At 41.7% G+C, this 22,046-nt stretch overlaps 1 protein-coding gene across 5 annotated transcripts; it reads right to left on the bottom strand.

Moving 5' to 3' along the window:
• Nucleotides 1-4,537: 4,537 nt before the first annotated feature.
• On the bottom strand, nucleotides 4,538-20,307 carry LOC117551876 (protein NLRC3-like). 5 transcript variants are annotated; one of them, XR_004569865.1, is made up of 10 exons: nucleotides 20,170-20,307; nucleotides 19,710-19,811; nucleotides 13,002-13,192; nucleotides 11,003-12,812; nucleotides 9,828-10,001; nucleotides 8,549-8,672; nucleotides 7,988-8,158; nucleotides 6,983-7,026; nucleotides 6,798-6,825; nucleotides 4,538-6,698 (listed from the first exon to the last, which is right to left on the bottom strand). XR_004569865.1 is itself a non-coding variant. In XM_034224957.1 (10 exons), the coding sequence occupies exons 1-9, from the start codon at nucleotides 20,295-20,297 to the stop codon at nucleotides 6,812-6,814; spliced, it is 2,808 nt and encodes a 935-aa protein (XP_034080848.1). In that variant the 5' UTR covers nucleotides 20,298-20,307; the 3' UTR covers nucleotides 4,538-6,698; nucleotides 6,798-6,811. The 5 variants fall into 5 exon arrangements, 4 of the variants coding, with proteins under 4 accessions (XP_034080848.1, XP_034080849.1, XP_034080850.1 ...); XM_034224957.1 differs by having other exon boundaries at nucleotides 8,549-8,722; XM_034224958.1 differs by having other exon boundaries at nucleotides 8,549-8,722; nucleotides 11,003-12,809.
• Between the last annotated feature and the right edge of the window lie 1,739 nt (nucleotides 20,308-22,046).

The following is a 22,046-nucleotide window of genomic DNA, read 5'->3' as shown; positions in this document are numbered from 1 at the left end:
CTCTATTTATACCACTTTTCCCGACGTTTCAAACAGTTATTCCTGGGTTGAAAAGTGCTGCGATGCGCCCTGTAAGTATTAGACTATTTAATACACCTATTCCAACATGTGAAACCCTATTTCTTCCTTGTCAAGTGCTGTGATGCGCCCTGGAGGTATCAGACCATTTAAACAATGTTTACCCAGGATTCAGGCACCTTCCCTGGCTTGTAAAGTGCTGTGATGCACCCTGGAGGTATCAGACTATTTATACAATGTATACCCAGGATTCAATCACTTTTCCTGGCTTGCAAAGTGCTGTGATGCAGCCTGTTCTCTGGGTACAGCCTTGTGAAATTAGCTGATGCTGTCTGGAGCAACCGGTACTTTGCTCCTATTTCAGACACTTTCCCAGAAATTTTGAACACTTTTCCTTGCTCAGAAGGTGACTTGTGTCCATTTGTAGGAGTTTTTTTAACATTGAACCTGTACAGAATCTGTACATTTCCAGGAGAGGTTCAATGTTAAAAAACCTCCTCCAAAAGGAAAGGCGAAAACACTCATTCCAGACATTTAAAAACACTTTTCCCCGCCTTTCAAACAGGTCAGGTGATGCATCCTGCTCTCTGGGTACTCCATGTCCATATTTAAGACACTTTCCTCCTATTGTAATCACTATTTCTGCCTTAGAAAGTGAGGTTCTCTACACACTTTTTCCCCTAAAATGATTTTAAATAATTATTTTTGCATTTAAATGCATTTATTTTGTCATTAATATATTTCCCTGAAAATGCACATACTCTGGAGCTCACTGGTGTCCTGTATATGCTTTAATCAGGCATTTTAACACTTTTTGCCATGAAAAATATTTTTAATCACTATCATGGGGCTCTATAAATCCAATTCCGGGTGATTCGGAGCACAATTGTACCTTTTAATATTTAAATGTATTTGTATTATATATTTTTGGGCTAGGAAAGTGACATTTCTGGGTGATTTTGTCAGTTTATGTAGCTTAGCCCACAAATCCTGGAAGTTCCAGTTCCGAATTTGGGTGCTCATAGGCAGCCTGCCAGGCACACCCACCCGTGGAAAGAAGAAAAGAAGTGAAGAAAACGGTTAATTATATCTTAAAATAATCAAAAATGAAGTTTAAACAAATGACTAGGTGCCAACGGAGAAGGGGCCCGAAAAAGCTCAACCCTTTGGCGCTTCGGGTCCTTTTTCCCCTTCTCCTTTGTAAGTTGCAACGGAGAAGGGGAAAAGTGTCCGGGGCTTCATTTCCCATTCTCCGTCAAAAATATTCATCCATACATTTTGGACTACAGTCTGCACGAAATCGGAAACCCGGTTTTTGGGTGCAATCAGAAAAAAAAATGGCTGTCTGCAAACACGGAGGTGAAGTGTCCGTGCCTCTGGAGGAATGTAATTGGAGTTGACAGGGCACTCTACCCGCATTTTCGGACACTTTTTTTCATTTTTCACCCTTTTGGCCTGGATCTATTTATTTTTATTTTTTCTTCAGTTTTCGGCCGTTTGACCCGGTTCCTTCTACCTGGGGCACTGCCCAGTACCGGGTGTCCCCAGTCGGCCCTCCACTGAAGGGGTGGTTGTGCCAATTGTTTTGTATATTAAAAAAAAACTGTTCCTTATTAATTTACAAAGATAACTGACAATAAGTGGGCGAGACTTTCAGATGACTTACAGTAAGTGGGCGGGACTTTTAGATGACTGACAGTAAGTCGGCGGGACTTTCAGAGGACTGATAGTAAGTCGGCGGGACTTTCAGATGACTGACAGTAAGTGGGCGGGACTTTCAGATGACTGACAGTAAGTGGGCGGGAGTTTCAGATGACTGACAGTAAGTGGGCGGGACTTTCAGATGACTGAGAGTAAGTGGGGGGGCTTTCAGGCGGGACTTTCAGATGACTGACAGTTAGTGGGCGGGACTTTCAGATGAATCAGAGTAAGTGGGGGGGCTTTCAGATGACTGACAGTAAGTTGGCGGGACTTTCAGATGACTGACAGTAAGTGGGTGGGACTTTCAGATGACTGACAGTAAGTGGTCGGGACTTTCAGATGACTGACAGTAAGTGGGCGGGACATTCAGGCGGGACTTTCAGATGACTGACAGTTAGTGGTCGGGACTTTCAGATGACTGACAGTAAGTGAGCGGGACTTTCAGATGACCGACAGTAAGTGCGCGGGACTTTTAGATGACTGTCAGTAAGTGGGCGGGACTTTTAGATGACTGTCAGTAAGTGGGCGGGACTTTCACATGACTGACAGTAAGTGGGCGGGACTTTCAGATGACTGACAGTAAGTGGGTGGGACTTTTAGATGACTGTCAATAAGTGGGCGGGACTTTCAGGCAGCACTTTCAGATGACTGACAGTAATTGGGCAGGACTTTCCTCATACACTTACAAATGTAATCTCATATAATATTTAAAAAAGACAATATATTCTCCTTTGACTAACATCTGTTTACCCTGCTTTGGATCCGTTTAGTAATTTAAATGTGACCATATGAAAGAATAACACATCCCTCATTAGACTCCATGATGTACCTATTGGTCAAAATCAGAGAACGCAGCTTTAAACAAAACCAGCTTTACACAGATCTCAAAGCAGCGTCCATGGCAACCACCTTAGCAACCATGAAAACGTTGAATGTGTACATTATACAATATGTCCTGTAGTAATCTTCGTAATAACTAGCAAACTAAAGACCATGTACATCCACTGCACAAATAATCTGAAATAACAACTCATATTTCTCGCATCAAATGACATCAAAACGCATTTTAATGGCCAAACTAACTTTAAAATAGGCATTTTCCACCGAGAATAAAACGAAGGTCGGTCATGTTTTTGTTTTTCTGCGGGGAGAAATTTGAAGATCACGTGACATAGTGGTGAATGGTGAAAAAAAACGTAGGGATCCTACAATTTCAGAGGCGTTTTTGTAGAAATACTACGTCCCAAGTTGTGGACCAACGTAGTTATTACACGTTTAGATGGGAGACTGGGTTGGTGCTCTCCTGTGTTCTCTTGAAGAAACGCAGGATATCAGGGTTTAGTCATTGATAAAGAAATCATAATTAAAGGTGAGAGAAACTTGGATCTGTGCAGCACTCTTTTAGGATTCAGTGATTACATCTCCCTTAACATCTGTGTGTGTGTGTGTGTGTGTGTGTGTGTGTGTGGTGTGTGTGTGTGTGTGTGTGTGTGTGTGTGTGTGTGTGTGTGTGTGTGTGTGTGTGTGTGTGTGTGTGTGTGTGTGTGTGTGTGTGTGTGTGTGTGTGTGTGTGTGTGTGTGTGTGTGTGTTCAAGCCATAGGATGCCACAGTATTGGCTGCTTCTTACTCTGGCCCCCCGTTGGATGTCCTGATCGGTCAGGCGCGGGACGATCAGTTCCTGTCGGCCAATCAGCTGCTGCCTGACAACCTGATCGCCGTCGGCTCCGAGAATAAGATCGTCTTCAGACTGCAGCCGGTATGTCTAACGCCTCTTTAAAGTGTCTCAGAAACAAGTGTCTTTATAACTGTCATCCTTTATTTTCGCAGAGTAAATCCTCACTGTGTCAGAGCGCCCTCTTGTGGTCACTCTGACACAGTGCCTTATTTTCCTGTTACTGTGATAAGATGTGCAGATAATAAAATATGTTGTTTGCTTAGAGATTATAAAACAATAATCACATGTAAACCGATGTTCCTTCTCCACATGGTGGCTGTCAGAGAATGAGAGAATGTTGCTATATAATATACTGATTATGTGGTTTGAACCCACATTTTGAGAACCAAACACGTCGTTTTGTGACTGAATTCATCCAAATCAACCCCAAAACCTCAAAGTAAATTGTTTAAACTGCATTTTAATAATAACCAGTATCCCAAAAGCATCAATTGTATCTTTAATTGGCTTCACATATTGAAATATCACCTCTTTAATTAGATTTGTTGTGCTTAAATGCACCTGAATCCAGTATTTTCTAACAAAACCATTCATCTGTTGAACTGATTACTTAACCAGGAGGGTTGTATTCTTATTTAAACTTTAAAAAAGCAGTTTCTCTTTGGTTAGTTTTGTCTTAAATCTCTATTTTACTATCAATAGTTGTCAATTTATTTTTCTGTTAATTTTAGGAGGAAAAATCTGTTATTTTCTTTCAGAAATTCTTCACTTAATGCATGAATGTGGAGTTTTTTAAAGCTATGTGTTGTGTTTGTGCTGCAGGGATACGACCACAGCTACTTCTTCATCTACTCCTTCATGAGCGATCACATCAAACATCACCCAAAGTTCCTGAACGCACCACGGGACAGGAAGCTCTGCCCTGACTTCCTGCAGGATTCAGTTCAATAACTTCACTTCTGTTTTCTAAATCATATAATTAAGTCACTTCTTTAAGTTTGAGCAGCACTTACCTGAGGGTTTAAATAACAGGAGTATTAGTTTTGGATCATGGAGCCACAGGAAATGTTTGCTGAGATCTGATTGAATCTCTGCAGAGCTGCAACTCAGCAGAGATTCTCAAAATAAATCCTCAGAAAATCTTTTTGTTGTTTTGTTTGTGATTGAAGTTTAATCTGTGAAAACATTATATTCAGGGTTCTTACATATTTTTCAAAGTCAAATTTCTAGCACTTTTAAGGTGCATTTCAAACTTATCAAGCATCTTACAGCTGTTGTAAATTACATATTTATATACACATACTTATCCTCAAATGATTATTTCCCTACCTCACATTAAATCAGATGTTCTTCATGCTATGAACAACCAGATGTGTGTTTCGTGATAGCATTCTACACAAGGATGATAAATTAAAGAAAACAAAGTGTAATATTTCAAAAGGAGTGACCCATCTGTAAGTAGACTGGTGCATTATATGCACACATATACTGTATCAACTCAAAGGTGAATTCTCCTTCACATTGAATCAGAAATGATGCAAATCAAATCAACTTTCAATCAGTCTTTGAGCTCCTTGAGTTGAAAAAGCAAAACAAAAACCTGCACAGAACACTGCACTGAATCATTCAAGGTCAGGCTGAACAGCATACGGCCTATAAGGGAGGGTCTTTCAGTTCCTTGAGTTTGTCCGTTAGCTGTCTCTCCAAAGTCTCCAGATGTCTTTCCTTTTCCTTAGCAGCTCTTCCAAGGCCATTGGGCTTGGAGATGAAGCTTAGTTGTCTTTTTATGCAACTGTGTACTTCTACTCCACTACAGTTCAGAGGTACATGGTGTACTTCTACTCCACTACATGTATTTAATACCTTTAGTTACTTTACAGATGTGGATGAATGATGTGAAATATAATCAAGTGTTGAATCAGACTTTAGTTCCACCTGGAGTAAATTCACCAGCTACCCTGCAGTATACAAAGTCATTCAAACTAGCTGCACCTTCACCAGCTTTGAGAACACTTTCATGATCAATCATTATAAAACATATCATATATATTATTCTGAAATGGAGCCTCAGTGACCTTTGAGATATCACCCTCTTTCAATCCCAAGAAAACATTCCTCCTCAAAGACACATTCACCTCCGACAGACTTTCACTTGTGGACTAGAGTTATCCTGTGGATGAACTCAAGGAACACTATCTCCACCTACAAGGCCTTCCCCTTCCCTCTTTCCCAAAGTGCAGCCTCTCCTACTAATAGGTGCAGATAACTTTCACCTCATTACCCCAACCAAAAGAGTCTCTTTGGGTCCACAGGGGGCACCAATAGCCCTCCAGCTAGGTTCAAATAAAGATCTCACTCCTCACCCATCAGGGCATCCACGGGAACGCTCCTTCATACCTCAAGGAACTACTCTCCTCACAAACCTCCAACCTCCATTCTACAACCAACCATCTGCTTCCCCCCCAGGACCAAACTCCGCACCATGGGGGGGCTTTCTGTTCACCTGTGGAATTCCCTCCCAGACAAACTGAGGACTCCACAGACCACTGACTCCTTTAAGAAGGGCCTAAAACCCTTTCTTTTTTTAAAGCCTTTTATTAAACTTGTGTTTCTTTTAAAAAATAAAGTATATTATGCCCCTTGTAGCACTTTGAGATTACTTTTAGCAATGAAAGGTGCTTTACAAATTAAATGCATTATAATTATTATTATTCTTATTCTTATCATTAGGTTGGACACTCCAAGGCCCCCCTATTCAGGAGCCATCGGATGCCCCCCAGAGTCTCTTCACCCCAACTGGAACCCCCGATGCCGAACTCAGTCGTCAGGTGGAAGAACTATGGCAGATAGGTGTCCTCCCCTTTCAGGAAGAGCAAGGCATCACCAGATCCAAGCGCCCCTCCAGTCCAGTGGACCCCCTTCCAGCAGCTCATTGACCGGGTCCTGCGTCCCACTCTCAGTATGCAGATATCCGGATGACTACATCGTTCAAAGTGAGATGTTGGGGCAGGTGAAGGCGGGGCTTGGAGCTAACCTGAAGAAGAGTGAGTTGGGGTATCTGGGGTCGATGGAGTCTCCTCTCTGGTGCCGGGATGGGTGGGAGGTGGTGGTAGGTAGCAGCAGGAGTATGTGCAACACATCTTTCTTCTCAAGAAATGCTTTAGGTACAATGGATTGTTTTTGTTCATTTCATATTGAGGAGAGCTAACAGGAAGTCTCTCATCAGCTGCAGCCTTCTTCTTTATTTTCCAAAATGCCTCCGCGCTCCTCTTCACGTCTCAAACTCGCCCCGTGATGAAGAAACTGAGAACAAATCAAACCTGAGCTTGCAGATTTGTCTGGAACACCAGAAGCACGTGTTGAAACCTCAATAAATAAACTTCACACGGTACGACCTCTCACCTTTCTGTGTGTCTTCACTTCCTGTCACCTGAGAGGAGAGAGAGAGAGAATAATGATGATGATGAAACAAAGAGAAACAGCTCAAATGATGAAGAGAGAAAGAAGAGTGTTGTTTTCCTCTGAGGTCAAGCTCCATTAAAGAGTTTCATATCTGGATGAATGGAGGATATGGTTTCAGTACTCACGGGTCTTCTGGATCGTGGCTCTGATCGGCTCATATCCTGTGATCCTGTAGAGACGAACACAATCCAACAGTTTGAGATCCAGTTTAAAATAAGTGTTTGTTCTTTGAGTCAGCTTCAGAGTCCTGATCTCATGCTTTACATCCCATCATATCTCCTCTGCAAACACTACGACTGCCACAGCTCTCAGCTGCATGACAGGAAGTAACCAGTCATTGGTCTAGAACAGGGGGGTCCACACTTTTTTCACCGAGGGCCACATACAGAGAAATATATAAAGCTCTGGGCCGCTCTCTAGAGGAATGTTGTCTCATGAGTTCAGTTATAAGTCAGGAAACTCACATGAAGGTGAAGGATGCTTGGTACTTGAAGATGCTTTAAGAAACAAACAGCTCTCAGCTCTCCAGAGGGTTTACTTTATTCTGTCAGCAGCTCATTCCTTAAAGCAGGAGCTTCACATTGATTATAATTACAGGAAGTATGAAGGTTTATTTCACGCTTGTTATAACAATAAGTTATTGGGCTTTTTTCTTATCAAGTTAGATTTGTTAGGAAATGTTTTCAGCTTTAATTGACTGCATGTATTTTAAAGGTGGGCTCATTAACACATGAATACTACTGTGTAATATATGTGTACATATATATTTAAGAAGTACAAGACAAGACAAGCAGAAGTTTCATGTGTGGGCCGTATTTCATTATACTTTCAGAATTTGCTGAGGGCCGCATTTGGCCCCCGGGCCGCAGTTTGGACACCCCTGGTCTAGAAACTAAAAACATCCCATGAGAACAGACTACCTTTCCCGCTCTTCTGTAAAACCCCATATGTCTGATAGAGAGTTGATACTAAAGTGTGGCTTTGCATGTTCAGCTGGCCTTCTGTAGTTGATGGAAGAATGGAAGAGCCTGCAGTCAGTGGGTAACATCACTGATCTGTTTCCCCAGTGAGAGAAACACCTCCCTGAGTTTCATACAATACTGCTGAAACAGCAGAGACCCCTCACTGACCAGAGATCCTCCAGGCTGCAGCCTGGACTCTCCAGAAGATCTCTCAGCAGCTTCACATCTGAATCCTGCAGATCGTTGCCCAACAGGTCCAGAATTCTCAGATGGATGTTGGACTTCAGAGCTGAGGCCAGAGCAGAACAGCTGATCTCTGATAAACTGCAGCCATACAGACTGAATAAAGAAAACATGATGAGGATACAAATCAGTTTATAACCAGATGTTACTCAACATTGAAATGAATGGGAACAAAAACATATGTCTTCTTCAGAAAGTTAACTTTATCCTGTAAGACTAATATTACTTCAGATGAACTTTATTCAGACGTTATCGTTTACTAAATATTAAAAACATAGATTTACTTTTAACAACTAACATCTATCACAGTTCCTTTAAGAATCAAACATGTATCTCTGCAGTTCTTACTTTAGTACCTACAAATGAAAGTATGAATACAATAACATTTACAACTGAATGGATGTAAGTTAATTACGTAGAAGAATCAGGTTGAATAACTAATGAAACATGAGATCTCCAGCAGTAACAGAGAGTCAGTGAACTGACCTGAGTCTCTCCAGTCTGCAGTCTGGACTCTCCAGAAGATCTCTCAGCAGCTCCACTCCTGAATCCTTCAGAGCGTTGTAACTCAGGTTCAGAACTCTCAGATGGGAGGGGTTGGACTTCAGAGCTGAGATCAGAGCAGAACAGCTGATCTCTGACAAACTGCAGTGCCTCAGTCTGAATAAAGAGAACATGATGTAACTTTAGAAAACAATGTTCCTGTTTGAAATCACTCCAGGTTTAATAATCTGTTCAGAGTTAAACAGCGTTTCAAAGGTCTCCTATCAGGCTATCTCTACGCATATATTATGGGTCTCAGATATATACAAATATATAAAAACATGTCTATGATGTGTTTTGCTCAAAATACCAAACAGATCATGCATTTTAGAAATCCCTCATATCCCTCTGTTCCAGCTGTTAGAGGAGAGCAGGTTCGGGTCCTTAGCTTGAACAAAAAAGAAAGGAGGTGGAGCTAATGCCTGATCAGAATTCTAGCAGCAGAAACACAGCTAAATGCTGCCGTGATGAAACTCCATATCATGTTCCAAACCACATCAAGGATTCTCTCTGAAACAGGATGGAGCTCAAACTCTTTCTCTCTCTCAGGTTTACCACGAGGTGAGTTCCTTTTTACTTCCTGCTTCTTCACACACATGCTCTCTCCAGCACAGGTTAGCTCTGAGTGTTAGCATGCTAATGTAAACACAGACCATATTACTTCCAGAACACGTCTCATTGTTTCCGACAGCAACGTTTCTGATTGGCCCGTTGGTGTAAAGCCCGCCCACATTTTAGTAATGGCGTCATGACGCAGCAAATCTGGATCAGCTCCGTTGTTCCCCCGTTTTTAGAGATGTGGGAACGGAGGAAAAGAGAGAGGGGTTTGTTTCCTGACACTTTGTGAGTCTCCTGACACCGGGGACACATGGTGATGTAGAGAAGACATCACAAAGTGACTTTTGCATGATAGGAGACCTTTAATATCAGAGATGATGTAGAAACAATCCACTGATGATCTGGAACTTTAACTTTGATCAGATGTTTATCAACTCCTTCATCTCCCTCACAGCTCATCAGTACTGACAGCATCTCCACTGACTCATGGAGCACAGAGTGAGTCAGTGGAAGCTCAAACACTCTCCCTCACACATTCACCTACTCTTTGTTATTCTGATCAATATTCAGTCTTTAGCAAAAATGGAAAAATAATTGTAATGTATTTTTTTCAAATTCAGAAAATGATAAACACAAACAGATGAAGTTCAGTCAGTGAACTGACCTGAGAGTCTCCAGTCTGCAGTTTGGACTCTTCAGTCCAGAACTCAGCAGCTCCACTCCTGAACCCTCCAGATCGTTGAAACTCAGGTCCAGATCTCTCAGATGGGAGGGGTCAGACTTCAGAGCTGAGGCCACGACTTCACAGTGAGCCTCTGAGAGTCCACAGTTAGTGAGTCTATAATAAAACATATATTACAACATGTGTTAAAAAAGAGGAAACATAATGACCTCAAGCATTTGATGAACAAAATATTTGACATGTTCTGATTGAGATTTGCTGTTAGTCCATTTTATATATAATAATATATGATAGAGTGTAATGAGTTGTCAGTGTGATCTGATCACAGGTCTGTGCTCCTGCTGTCACTGACTGTTACCAAAGAAACAGAAATTAAATAAATCACTTGACAATATTAGAGATGTACATATTTAAATGTTGATTAATATTTAGATGTGAATGATGGATGTTTTGTCTTCTCTGAGCATCTGGAAATGTATTGCGCACAAACACAGTTAACAAACCAATAAAGTTTCAATATTCTAAACTGAATACCATCAGATGTTCTCACTGTATGAGTATTAAGACATAACTCTGGTATTGGTGGGATATGATATAGATCTTATTTTAAACTCTAAAACATTGTGATAAAAACGTGTGTGTTTAATGATAAAGAAACTACTAGAAAGTAATAGCCAATGGCTGGTCTGGGGGTAGTGGTGGTCTAATGGATAGTGAGGTGGGCTGAAGATCGGAAGGTTGTGAATCAAATCCCACCTGGAACACCACCACTAGTGCGCCCTTGAGTAAGGCACTTAGCCCTCAGTTACTCCAGGGAGAATGTCCCTGTAATTGGTCATTGTAAGTCGCTTTGGATAAAAGCGTCAGCTAAATGAAATGTAATGTAATAATACTAACTGATAACTGTAAGTCCTGCTGTGTGGTTTGATCACATGCTGAGAAACCTCTAAAGTCCTTCATGTGTTTGACATGTCGCCTCCATCACTCAACATGAAGAGAGAAACGCTTCAGTTTAACTATTATTATAAATAAATAGAAGAACAGTGTTGGTTTATTTTGCTCTCAGTATTTAAACAGCAGAAATGTTATAGTGTTTATTTGAATAATTAAACTTCTGATCCACATTAGTTTATAAAGTTAATCACATCTGGACTTACTGTGCCTTCCTGCAGTTCCTCACAGCTGGAATCAGTCTCTGTTTCCCCTCAGGTGATGTTTTGTACTTCTCCAGGTCCAACTCATCCAGAACCTCCTCTGACATCTGCAGCATGTAGGCCAGAGCAGAGCAGTGGATCTCAGAGAGTTTCTTCTCTGATCTGTTCTCTGACTTCAGGAACTCTGTGATCTCCTGATGTACTGAGAGGTCCTTCATCTCTGTCAGACAGTGGAAGATGTTGATGCTCCTGTCAGGAGAGATTGTTGTTCTCATCTCCTTCAGGTTGCTGATGACGGCTCTCTGGATGTTTTCTGGACTGTTGACTGTGCGACCCAGCAGGCCTCCTAACAGTCTCTGGTTGGACTCCAGAGAGAGACCGTGGAGAAAGCGGACAAACAGGTCCAGGTGGCCATTTCTACTTCTGAGGGATTTCGCCATGGCTCCCTTTAGGAAGACATCCAGGGATGGGTAATCCTGATCTCTGTTATACCTGTTGCTATAGTCTCTCTGCAGGAAATCCTTCAGTACCGCTGTGTCTCTGTTGGTGTAACAGTGGAACATGTAGACTGCAGCCAGAAACTCCTGAATGCTCAGATGAACAAAGCAGTAGACTGTTTTCTCAAAGATCACACTCTCTCTTTTGAAGATCTCTGTACAAACTCCTGAGTGCACCAAGGCCTCTGTGACATCAAGACCACAGCGCTGCAGGTCTTCTTGGTAGAACATGATGTCTCCTTTCTCCAGATGTTCAAACGCCAGCCTCCCCAGTTTCAGAAGAAGCTCCCTGTCAGCCTCCGTCAGCTGCTGTGGACTCGTCTCATGTCCCTCTTCATACTTCTGCTTCTTCCTCTTGGTCTGGACCAGCAGGAAGTGTGAGTACATGTCAGTGAGGGTCTGGGGCAGCTCTCCTCTCTGGTCTGTAGTCAACATGTGGTCCAGAACTGCAGCAGTGATCCAGCAGAAGACTGGGATCATACACATGATGTGGAGGCTCCTGGAGCTCTTGATGTGAGAGATGATTCTGCTGGACAGGTCTTCATCACTCGATCTCCTCCTGAAGTACTTCTCCTTCTGGGCGTCAGTGAAGCCTCGTACTTCTGTTACCCTGTCCACGCACTCAGGAGGGATCTGATTGGCCGCTGCAGGTCTGGAAGTTATCCAGACGAGAGCCGAGGGAAGCAGCTTCCCCCTAATGAGGTTTGTCAGCAGCACGTTGACTGAGGACTGCTGTGAGACATCAGACACAACCTCATTGTTACTGAAGTCCAGAGAAAGTCTGCTTTCATCCAGGCCGTCAAAGATGAGCAGCACTTTGCAGACAGCCAGCTGCTCTGCTGTGACCTTCTGTAAGGTTGGATGGAAAACATGGAGCAGCCTGAGAAGACTGTACTGCTCAGCTTTGATCAGGTTCAGCTCCCTGAAGGAGAGCGGGATCACCAGACTGACATCTTGGTTCCCCAAACCCTCGGCCCAGTCCAGAGTGAACTTCTGCACTGAGAAGGTTTTTCCAACTCCAGCGACTCCGTTGGTCAGGACCGCTCTGATGAGAGTGTGTTGGTCAGGTAAGGCTCTAAAGATGTCCTGGCACTTGATTGGAGTGTCATGGAGGGTCTTCTTCTTGGAAGCTGTCTCCAGCTGCCTCACCTCATGTTGGGTATTAACCTCTTCACTCTGGCCTTGTGTGATGTAGAGCTCAGTGAAGATGCTGTTGAGGAGGGTTTCACTTTGATCAGTTCCTTCAGTCACACGTTCACATCTCCTCCTCAGACTGAGCCTATGTTCATCTAAAACCTGCTGCAGACCACGTTCTGCTGGAAGAGAAGGGAACAGGAGAGAATCAGGAAATGCTTTTGAGAATATAACAAAAAAACTAATAAAAACAGAATGAGTTTAAATGTTTTATAAACATTGTAATGTCTTTGTTCTTCAACAGAATACCTAATAAAAAAACAAAGGAACCAGGAAGAGGAATAAGACGCTGCATGAGTTCGGCCTCTTACCTCGTACAGAGCTGGTCTGACTGGCTGTCTGCAGGCCAGCTCTGGTTCTGGGTCTTTCTCCACACTGGGGACAGGAGGGGTCTCCTGATGGAGGTCTCTGCTCCCAGTATGAGGTGATGCACTGTCTGCAGAACCAGTGTCCACAGCTGGTAGAGACTGGATCCTTCAGGACGTCCTGACACAGAGCACAGCTGGAAGGCAAGGCACATTTATTTATATAGCACCTTTCAACACAAGGCAATTCAAGGTGCTTTACAAAAATGAAAGACATTCAGACAAAGGCATTTAAAAACAGTAATTCAAAAGAAAAGATAATAAAATAAACATTAAAAGAAAAAATACATGAATAAAAGTTACAGTGCAGTTTAAGATATGAATAGTTCAATTAAAAGCAGCAGCAAAAAGAAAAGTCTTCAGCCTGGATTTAAAAGTATTCAGAGTTGCAGCGGACCTGCAGGTTTCTGGGAGTTTGTTCCAGATATTTGGAGCATAATAACTGAACGCTGCTTCTCCATGTTTAGTTCTGACTCTGGGGACAGAAAGCTGACCAGTCCCTGAAGACCTGAGAGATCTGGATGGTTCACAGGGGCGGATCTACCGGGGTGGCATGGGGTGGCGACTGCCACCCTAAACAATAGCCTTGCCACCCCAGCTGCCACCCCAGTTGGCAGCTTTGTTTTCAAAGAAAAGTTGTGGCTCATCGGAAATTTATGAGAGAAAGTCTCTAATGTCCGAGTGCAAGTGAATGCAGCACAAGATGCACGTCATGTAACCCCTCCCCCGGTCCTGGCGCGAGAGTGGAAATATGATTGGTGGCGAATTCACTTGAACGGGACGGCGCAAAACGAGAAGCCTTTCGGACCCAAGTACTGAAGGAATGAGGTAGTTACGGTCTGACAGAGAAGAGACTGTCAGTTTGGCTGTACTCAGCAAGGAATCAAAACGCACTACAGCTGTTGATCTTAATAAGTTTGTGAGGCGTTTTGCTGAACAGAATGGTAATCGCCGCATTCAGCTGTAATAGACATGCCAACTTGATGCTCTGCTCACGGATGACTCGATGAGAATAACAAACTGTTAAGATGATGACCTTGTATGCGTGTATATATTTTTTTATTTGAGGGGGTCTGCCCCCAAAAAACAGTTTTAAGTCCTGAGAAAGTAAAATAAGACGGTGTGTAAAACTACACTGCCCAGCCAACAGAAAGTAACCACTTTGATTGAACTAGGCCAGTAGGTAAGGACCTTCCACTGGATAATAACTGCAGCGATGTTTTAGCTGAATACACGTTTAACCCTAACTGATGCAGTTAGTCACTTCTTTAATGTTTGTTCTTTCTGATGTAAAGTCAAGGTTGTAACTGTATATCAATAATGATATAATTACTTGTTTTTCAACTTTGAAGGAGGGTGAGCAAGCATCTTGATGAACATTCATCATTAAATCCTCCAAAAAATATAGTTTATTCAATAATAAATGAATATGTGAATCATAACAGTTCTTCACTATATCTGTAAAGCGTCTTTGAGCACCTGTAAAAACGCTAACAAATTTAATCTATTATTATTATTATTATTATTTATTAACAGTGATTGACAGCTGATAGGAATAATATGATTGTTAATATTATCATATTCATTCAGACAAACATCGATGAGACAGTTAATTAATGTACTTATTGCAGCAGTCTGCATAGATTTGGTACCCCTGCTGGTCTAAGAGTGAGACAAACTCATTCAGTTATTGTTCAGATAAAATTCATTAAATTACGTCTGCCACCTTGTATGTAAGGCTTTACTGATGTGCCACAATAATATCACCTATGTGATTGAGTTAAAATATTAATATTGTGGCTTTCCAAGTTAACATTGATTGTAGGGGTGTAACGGTTCACAAACATTTCGGTTCGGTACGTACCTCGGTTTTAGGTCACGGTTCGGTTCGGTACCTTTTCGGTATAGCAGAAAAAATTATCACAAAACATTAAATATTTTGTTTTAATTATTATTAAACTGACTAATGTATTCAAATAAATACAAAATAAAATAAACATTAAGGTGCAGCATTTCGATGAACTGAAATAATCTGTATTTGAACTGTACTAGTACCTGAGCAGCCAGTTTGACATTAGGACTTGCTTGTCATTGTATTTTCATGTTGTTTTAAAGAAAGATGAACTTGTCCACATTGCTTGCTGAAAGGGCAGATCTGCTGGCACTAACAATGTCTCCTGATGTGGAGAAAACCCTCTCTAGGGACAGAGGTAGCAGACACAGCCAGGTAGCGCTTTGCTACCATGGCAACATAAGGATATTTGGCGTTTGTAATAGCTTTGGCTCGGTCTAAACTCTCTGCGAGTGGTGGAGGCTTACATGCTAGCGGGAGTTGGGTTTGCACTTCAGGCTTTTTTCTTTTGGTACCGGCGATATTCACGTTTGGGTGATGCCTTTTCAAATGAGTGTGATGTATTGTCAGCCGCGTAACCAATGTTAGTTGAACAATGTCGACAAACAGCTTTGGTTCGGTCTACCTGTCTTTGTCCGTCATCCTTGTACGTAACTGCGAAACCAAAATGTTCCCAAACCGGAGACTTCAATGATGCTGGAGGATTTTCAGCTCAACTTTATCTGCGTTCGCCATTTTGACAGTTCCTCAAATTACTGACTACATTTGAACGCATCCCTGTGACCAGCTCTCATAGTATGCCTCTCGTCCAATGAAATGACTTGGTCGCTCTATGATATATACCTGAGATTACTTCCAGAAAGTTGTTCTCAATTTTTACGTTTAACGCTATATTCGTTCGGTACACACGTGTACCGAACCGAAGGGTCCATACCGAATAATTTCAGTACGGGTACGTGTACCGTTACACCCCTAATTGATTGATATGATTGCGATTTCAATCAGCATATACTTCTGTCAGGGGATGCCACCCCTCAAAATCTCCTGCCACCCTCTTGCCACCCCATGAATATTTTTCTAGATCCGCCCCTGATGGTTCATCATTTAGCAGGAGGTCAGAAATTTATTTTGGGCCTAAACCATTCAAAGTTTTATAAACCAGCAGCAGTATTTTGAAATCTATTCTTTGACACACAGGAAGCCAGTGTAAAGACACAGGAACACCACTCTTCCTCTTCCCTCTGTGGAGATGAACACATCCTTTATACAGCCTGTCCTCCTACAAAAAACGACCATATAGGCCGATTGTTCAAGCCCTTATTACGACCCAGAGACACGTTTTAAAGTGTATGTTGTTGTGTATGTCATGTATAACGCCGTGCGTAGGATTCACGTGGGAAGGTTGCTTACGTAGTAGAAATCCGAAAAATAGGTCCATAAATGTTCCACCACTTCCCGATTCACCAAACATTGCGTACCGGCAAGGAAAGTGCGTATGGCACTTCCTACGCCGGTTTCCCTTTATAAATCACAACCGACTCGAAATGCGGTGCAGCTTTTGCGGGCTTCACGTAACGCCCATATTTGCCTATAAATAGTCAAAGAAACGCCCATTCATTCATTCATTCTGACTGACTGCATGAAGAAGATCGCAGGAAATGACGACAGAACAGCTACAAAAGACATCTCACGCCGTGTCAGATGTGGGTTATTTTGGGGAGGTCGAGATAAATCATATTGTTTGGTGGATGCAGTTTGAACCAGAGCAGCAGCATGGAGGTCGGATCGTCACCAAAATAAATAAATAAATGGCCCGAAAAAGGTTAATGACAAAAACAATACACATAGCCTTCCTCAGGCAGTGTGTTTGTACCGGGGACAGGAGACCCCCCCTTGATGAGAGACTGTAAGAAGTGATTGGGGAATCCCCCCGGAGTGGAGTCATGACGACTGGATCTGAATTATGTTTTTGTATTTGGTGGTTTGTGTTCCAGCTGTCGATCAGCTGTGCGCAGCGTCTCCACTGCACTCCCCCCCCCAGCAACCCTATATCCACCAGTTAAAGGAAATACAACTAATGTGTTGTGTTATATCAGCTGTACAATTTACCACATATGGTGTTCTTAGCTTCCATACCTCCTGTGTTTTACGAGCGACTTATCAAGTCTTGGCAAACAGCATAAAACACGATTAAACGTGATAGTATATAAAACCATGCTCGTATCTACAACCTATAGAAATGCAACACGGCGTCAGTTTAGACGTAATTCTGTCCTCCTGCTTACCGCATCATTTATGAGAAAACATTTCATAACATTAACACAACATATTCGAGGTGGTTTTAAATAACATATCCGTATTTATTTATTTATCCAAGTTATGCGTTTGTGTGCACTGAGGAGTCTCAAACAGGCGTTTGTTTCATCATTTTAAGATTGGCTTTAATCAATGTTTGAAAATGAATTCTTCATATATGATAAATGAGAGGTAACATTTTATTTATGGTATTATTTCCACATATTTCTCTCCATTCTTCCTTCTGCCAACGGTGTCGCAGTTTCTCGTCTCTCCCGTTTTTGTGCTTCGTGCGTACGCATGGGTTACAGTTTGCGTGGAGGACCGCACGTTTTCCCATCAAGTTAGTATTTGATAAATCGCAAACATTGCGTAGAAACTGGCGTACGCCATTTTTTGAGCATATATCGCTTTATAAATGAGGCCCCAGAACATGGTTTGGGTCAGAGATTATGTGGTTGGACAGCCTCACTAGGTTGTTATGATAGGTCAGAGTCTCTGACAGGTTGACCAACAATCTTTGAGCAGAGTTTTAACAGGTAGAGCAGTTTTGATTTTAAAGCTGCTGACAAACATTTGTACCAGGTAGTATTGCAGTACTGCAGAATGGACATGATCACAGATGTAAAGAACAACAGAATAATTTCTCTGCTCGCCCCAAAAGACCTAAGACGGCGGAGAAAATAAATTATTTGTTTTGTACAGATATTCAATGTGATCCTTCCACGTCACGTTTTCAGTTTTGGCGGCATTTCTTACAGTTTGTCAAAAGGTCTTCTGATCAGGGCTCTATAAATAAATATCTACGGCAGATATGTAATATTTAATGCAGCCAAACCGTGTATTACAATGCCGTTATGTGATGACTTCCAAAGAGAAAAGCAAGAACACTCGGAATAAAGTATTATTTTATTTAAAAAAAATGTTTTTCCGATTTCATATCGCATAAACACCAAATCCCGAGATGCATTGCGGCAATGTTTTAGCCTATCAAAACTTCTGAAAAAAGAAAGGTGCCTTGCCTTGGCTTGCCTAGCCTAGCCTAGCCTAGCCCGTAACTTTACATGGAGGCTTCCGCATACCTCAAATCATCTTCGTAATATCTATCAAACTATAGATCCTACATATCGACTGGACGTGGATTCTAAAAGTACAATATACACTTCTCGCTAGAAATGTAATCAAAAAGCGTTTTAATGGCCAAACTATCCGACAATTTAGGATTTTACAGAGAGGGTTATTTGTGAATAAACGACCATCTGTAACGTTAGCATTCAATGGGACTGGGAGCACTAGAGGGCGAAAACTTTAAAATGTAATTATAGGTCGTATTAAGCGCCTGAACAATCGGCCCATTTGGTCGTATGAGTTGGAGGACTTGTTGCCTTTATAGCACTTTACTTCAGAGGGGCTGATTCTCACCAAAGGTACAACAAGGGGGCACATTCTAGTTTGATATTTAAAAAAAGGTCTATATAATAAATACCCTTGTGATCAGAGCTTACAATTCACATGATCATAAAACCAAAGAGCATCCTGTCTGGATTCATGACCCAGAGGAGCACCTGTTCCCTGAATCTACACACACAGCTGCATTAACCTGGTGCACTATAAACCCAACTTGCATAGAATCTGCTGTGAATTAATAGAAATAAACATCTGGAAAGGATGCCTAAAGAACAACAGAATGATACTGATTTGTAAAAAGCCTGAGTTAATACTTTGTCAGGTCTGTCTCCAACACAACGAGCATAATGTTTTGTTCTGAAGAGATGGGTTTGATTAAAGCTAGGCTAACATTAGCTGCTCCATCAGCACTCAGAGTAACTTCATGAAGTCATAAGTACAGCAGTGAGTATATTGTTAGCACCGCAGACAGTCTCAGGTTTATACAGGAACATGAATAACCCTGATTGAATATGAGCTGCTGTAGAGCTCTGTTCTCCTCTCTGATTGCCCTCAGACCGTCAGAGACCACAGGAGCACAATCTCAACACTGACAGCTTTTTGTAACAGAGCGTCACAAACTTTACACTCAAGTTTAAATGTGTCACGCTGCACGAATACGCAGGTGACATGAATTTAACATCTTCACTTCCTTCGTGTTGCCAGTCACGGATCTGGGTCTTTGCATTGACTCTACATGTGATTTCATAAAACTCTGTTTTATCTGCTAATGCTAAACACAACCAGCTCACCAGGTTATCACTATTATTAATAAACACCTTAAAGACATATCATAGATATGCCCAAGTAGTTAAATAATGTTTTGGACAATATATATAGTTTTTAAATCAGTATTTATCAACATTGTTGCTATTTAAAACCATGTTATACACAGAGACAATGATAATATAATTGCATATTGAAATATCCTTAGATAACGTTAGCTTACTCTGCTGCGTGTGTCCTTTACAAACTGCTCACATGATATCATTAAAGAACAGTTTATTAGATTACATCAAAACTGAATCCTCTTCAGGTCAGGTTACAGTAGAAACTCTTACTTTGTGTCTGAGGGTCCTGGTTCATTACTGAAGTCTGGAGGATAATCTTTAGACCGGTCACTCTTCAGAGACCACATGGAGACCGTAGACTCTGCTCTCTGTCTGTGGAAACAACACAAGTTTAAACATCATTAGTTCATTTAAAGAGCAGCTTTTGATCTTTGACTGTTCACCTGATTAAAGACTTTTAGAGTTGTTGAGTCGTGATTGTGGGTTTCTGTTGTTAAAATTCATTCGTTTTACATATTTGTATTTTATTTGCTTAATTTAACACAAAGTCCAACATGTAGAGTGAGGATGATTTCACTGGTAGATTATTTACTGTCTCTGATGATGACAAGAAGCAAGAGATCAATTACACTTTGTTAATGTACTCTACTGGGTTTCATTAAACAGTTTAGATGATCAGATACCAACAAACTGAATCCTCTTCAGGTCAGTTTACAGTAGAAACTCTTACTTTGTGTCTGAGGGTCCGGGTTCATCACTGAAGTATGGAGGAAGCAAACGCATAGACCGGTCACTCTTCAGAGACAGACAGCTGGAGACTGAAGATTTGTCCTCTTCCTCATCTTTTAAATCACTCATCTTCTCCAGTCTGAGAGATAAAACACACACACACACACACACACACACACACACTTAAAATATATGAAATCAGTCAGACTTCAGACAGGCCGCTCTCCATTTAGTCTGCGCTGGGCTGTACGACGCTGAAGTTGGCTTCCGATTCAGAGCATCCGATTTGGCAGTGTTAAGGAGAAAGTTAAGGGACATTTAATTTACAGCGCTGAGCGAACAATCCTCCGTGTTTGAACCTCTTAAATCGCTGCATAGCCGATTTATTTGGACTGGATTATCCCAGAGACTCTAAAGATTCTTTATAACAGTTTCAGATTTGTGAAACCTTAATTCTATTTGTGAAAATTAAAAAAAATCAGGCATATCTTGCCTCAAAACGATGCAGAGAAACTAGTCCATGCATTTGTTATTTCAAGGCTGGATTATTGTAACTCTTTATTATCAGGGTTAACCAAGAAGTCAGTCAAGTCGCTTCAGCTGATTCAAAATGCTGCAGCTTGTGTACTAACCAGAGTTAGGAAAAGGGACCACATTACTCCTGTTCTGGCTGCCTTACACTGGCTCCCTATAGAACACAGGATAGAATTTAAAATTCTTCTTCTCGCCTACAAAGCCCTTAATGGGCAGGCGCCATCTTACCTTAAAGAACTCATTATACCCTACTGTCCTACTAGGGCATTGCGTTCCAAGAATGCAGGGTTGTTGGTTGTTCCTAGAGTCTCTAAAAGTACAATGGGAGCCAGAGCCTTTTCTTATCAAGCTCCACATTTGTGGAATCAGCTTCCAGTTTGTGTTCGGGCGGCAGACACCCTATCCGTTTTTAAGAGTGCGCTTAAGACCTTCCTTTTTGATAAAGCTTATAGTTAGGGCTGATTAGATTCAGCCTCTAGTTTTGCTGATATAGGCTTAGTTTGTCGGGGGACATCTTACTTCTTCCTTCTCTCTGTCTATACCTGTGTACTCTCATGTTCTGATTAACCCAGCTTCCCCACATTTCTTTCTTTTTGGTGTCTATATACGCCGGGATCCGGAGTCATGGATGATCCTGCGGTCCTGTGTCCTGGATCACGAGCCCTGGATCTTGAGTCGTGGCTGTGGTCCTGGATCATAGGTCCTGGATGGATATCCTCGTGGATTCATCTTCCTATTATACACACATGCATTTCCAAACATTTGGACTACCTATGTTGCAAATGTATTATCTTTTCAATTTACACACGGCATCTATTGAACGTCTGTCCGTCCTGGGAGAGGGATCCCTCCTCTGTGGCTCTCCCTGAGGTTTCTCCCATTTTTCCCTTTAAACTGTGGGTTTTCTCCGGAAGTTTTTCCTTGTACGATGTGAGGGTCTAAGGACAGAGGGTGTCGTATTGTCATACTGATATTCTGTACAAACTGTGAAGTCCACTGAGACAAATGTAACATTTGTGATATTGGGCTATATAAATAAACATTGATTGATTGATTGAAAAAAAGGCAGATTTCAGTGCTTTTTTCGCATCATGACCACATTAGACCAGGTCCTGATCTAAAACCACTAGACCTAGACTCATCAAATCTGGACTGGATTATCCCAGAGACTCTAAAGATTCTTTATAACACAGTTTGAGATTTGTGAAACCTTTATTCTATTTGTGAAAATACAAAAAAGGGAGATTTCAGTGCTTTTTTCGCATCCTGACCACATTAGACCAGGGGCTTCATGTATAACGCCGTGCGTAGGATTCACGTGGGAAGGTTGCTTACGTAGTAGAA

The sequence above is a fragment of the Gymnodraco acuticeps genome, unplaced genomic scaffold, assembly GCF_902827175.1.
Source record: "Gymnodraco acuticeps unplaced genomic scaffold, fGymAcu1.1, whole genome shotgun sequence".
In the NCBI taxonomy this organism is placed as follows: domain Eukaryota; kingdom Metazoa; phylum Chordata; class Actinopteri; order Perciformes; family Bathydraconidae; genus Gymnodraco; species Gymnodraco acuticeps.
Note: the sequence above shows the minus strand (reverse complement) of the source record. Positions and strands in the feature narration are given on the sequence as shown.